This window comes from Triticum aestivum, chromosome 7D (genome assembly GCF_018294505.1).
Source record: "Triticum aestivum cultivar Chinese Spring chromosome 7D, IWGSC CS RefSeq v2.1, whole genome shotgun sequence".
NCBI classification, from domain to species: Eukaryota; Viridiplantae; Streptophyta; class Magnoliopsida; order Poales; family Poaceae; genus Triticum; species Triticum aestivum.
Genome location: NC_057814.1, coordinates 397,008,098 through 397,010,589, shown reverse-complemented (window position 1 = coordinate 397,010,589; position 2,492 = coordinate 397,008,098). Strand labels below are relative to the sequence as shown.

General features: G+C 53.6%; 1 protein-coding gene across 1 annotated transcript; it reads left to right on the top strand.

The window, feature by feature from the left end:
• Nucleotides 1–6: 6 nt before the first annotated feature.
• LOC123167068 (uncharacterized) lies at nt 7–1,586 on the top strand. The gene is made up of 2 exons (XM_044584903.1): nt 7–677; nt 1,290–1,586. The coding sequence occupies exons 1-2, from the start codon at nt 94–96 to the stop codon at nt 1,294–1,296; spliced, it is 591 nt and encodes a 196-aa protein (XP_044440838.1). The 5' UTR covers nt 7–93; the 3' UTR covers nt 1,297–1,586.
• The last annotated feature ends 906 nt before the right edge of the window (nt 1,587–2,492 follow it).

Here is a 2,492-nt window from a genome sequence, read left to right as displayed (position 1 = left end):
CTCCTCCTCCTCTACGGCTACTCCTCCTCCTCGGCCCCTCCCCTCCCCAACGCCGCGGCCGTCCGCGCCTCCCCGCCCAACCCGCACATCCGCATGCGCCGCGGCGCCGCCTTCCGCTCCTACGACGACTACCTGCGGCACCAGCTCAACAAGACCCTCGACCCGCGCCTCCGCCGCGTCTGGGCCACCCGCGACTGGCGCCGCAAGGTCGACGCCTTCGCGCGCGCCTTCCGGGCCCTCCAGGCCGAGGGCCTCCTCTCCAACGCCTCCCGCGCGCTCTGCGTCGGCGCGCGCCTCGGCCAGGAGGTCGCCGCGCTCCGCCTCGTCGGCGTGCCCGACGCCGTCGGCATCGACCTCGCCCCGGCGCCGCCGCTCGTCCTCAGGGGCGACTTCCACGCGCAGCCCTTCGCCGACGGGGCCTTCGACTTCGAGTTCTCCAACGTCTTCGACCACGCGCTCTACCCGGACCGCTTCGTCGCCGAGATCGAGCGCACGCTGCGCCCCGGCGGCGTCGCCGTGCTGCACGTCGCGGTGCACCGCCGCGGGGACAAGTACTCGGCCAACGACCTGCTCGACGTCGACGGCCTGCTCGCGCTCTTCCGGCGGTCGGAGGTGGTCAGGGTCTCCAAGGTCGACGCCTTCGGCCTGGACACCGAGGTCGTCCTCCGCAAGAAGAGGTCACCCTAGCAACACACACCACCATGCATCCAAACCCAATTCTCAAACCACCACACAATCCAACTTGCAAAGAAACTGAAATCTTTCTGTGTACACCGGGTTTTCTGGATCGATTTGTTACTGTAGGTAGGTAGTTGATTCTTTGGTAGGCACGCATTGCATACATCCATTGTTCTTGTACTTACCTAGTAGGAATTATTATTTACTAGACAAGATATGAGAATTTTTCGGATGAAAAGAAGATGAAGGAAAAATTAAAGGGATAAAGCAGTGAGTAGGTTTTCAGCTTCCCATCTTTTCTGGATCACTTTTGTTCTTCTTGTCTTGTTTTAGTTCTTCTCTTCCTAACTTTCTGAGAAGAACGTTTGATTGATTTGGGTGTGGTGCGCGTGACTAGAGACACTGATGGAGCCGTATAATTGTGCCCGTGCAGGGTTCGAAAATGATAGGTCGCATTTCTACAAGACAGTACTAGAAGCACTATTGTTTCTTGTACGTTGGCGTTGTAATGTAGGGATAGTACACATACGTTTGGAACCTTGCTGTATAACTTAACATGCTTACATAACCATATAATGTGCTTAATTACCACCTTTTTTTATGATGTACAGTGCTTAATTACCACTGTTAGGTCAGGGGAAGAGAGAAGATCTACGAGCAGAACAGGACTTGGAAACATATGTCATATGTGGCACCTCATCTCCAAATTTTCAGCATTGCGATTGAATCAGTTGTACTGGGATTGCGGCAATAAGGGGAATCTTTTCCTTTTCCTTTTATGTGGGGTTGCTAATTCAGGGGAAAGCATCAGCTTTACCTTTCGTGTCCACTTTGGGAAGAGATTGTACGTAGAAGAGAATCAAAGATTGACGCCGCCCCATTCTGGCATTCTCCTCCTTGGGAGAACATGTCTGTTGCTGTGCATTCTGCCACTGTCCCGTGGCAACTTTCATGCCTCTTCCCGGACATTGTTCCATGGCAAATTAAAGCGTACATAAAGCAGAAGGCGCACTAATTCGTCGTCAGATCACAATCATTTGGTTTAACTACGTATCAAAACTTGGCTGGAATACTGGTAGGCTGGGGCTCCAGCGATATTGCAATCTGGACAACCCAGCGGATGAGACAATTGTCCCCGGCCACGTGAGTGAGCGCATGCATGCAGCAAAATTAGGTGGTCAGTGCCTCAGTGGTCACTCTTGCTGTGCCCGTCCAGCACGACACCATGCACGGAAAGGAACGGTATGCGTCAGGAGATGCCTCGCATGCGGTTCCACGGAGCCCAGCATCAAGTTTTGCCGGAAATTCGTTGTAGTCCCACGGAAGACAATTCAATTCCACCTTGCACCCAAGCTGCGCAGGTCGTGCAAACTTTAAAAAAAAAAGTATAATAACTATTATCTGGCGACCGTTCGTCAGGGGCTAACCCCAGCGAACGGTCTCCCTACCGTCGCACGAATCTCCAAGCAGAGCCGACGCCACATAGGATTGCTGGAGTAGTTCGCTGCACAGCTGCTTCTGGAGAACGCCCTTTTTTTCAAAAAAAAAAAGGGGGCGAGGTAAGGGATCGAACCCCGCAACCCCGTGTGCAAGCTTGAGCACCCATTGCCACTAGGCTGAGTGCCACATATTTTTTTCAATCCCAAAAATCTTTGAAAAAGATAACGCCCACACGTGTGGGCGTTAGCCAACTCAACCACACGCCTCCATCGCCGTTCAACAGTTTCTGCACGAATCTTGGCACGTTTTGGCTGATTTTGTGTGCCACGTAGGACAAGTCGCGTGTGTGGTGTGTGAGAGTGTTCGCCCACACG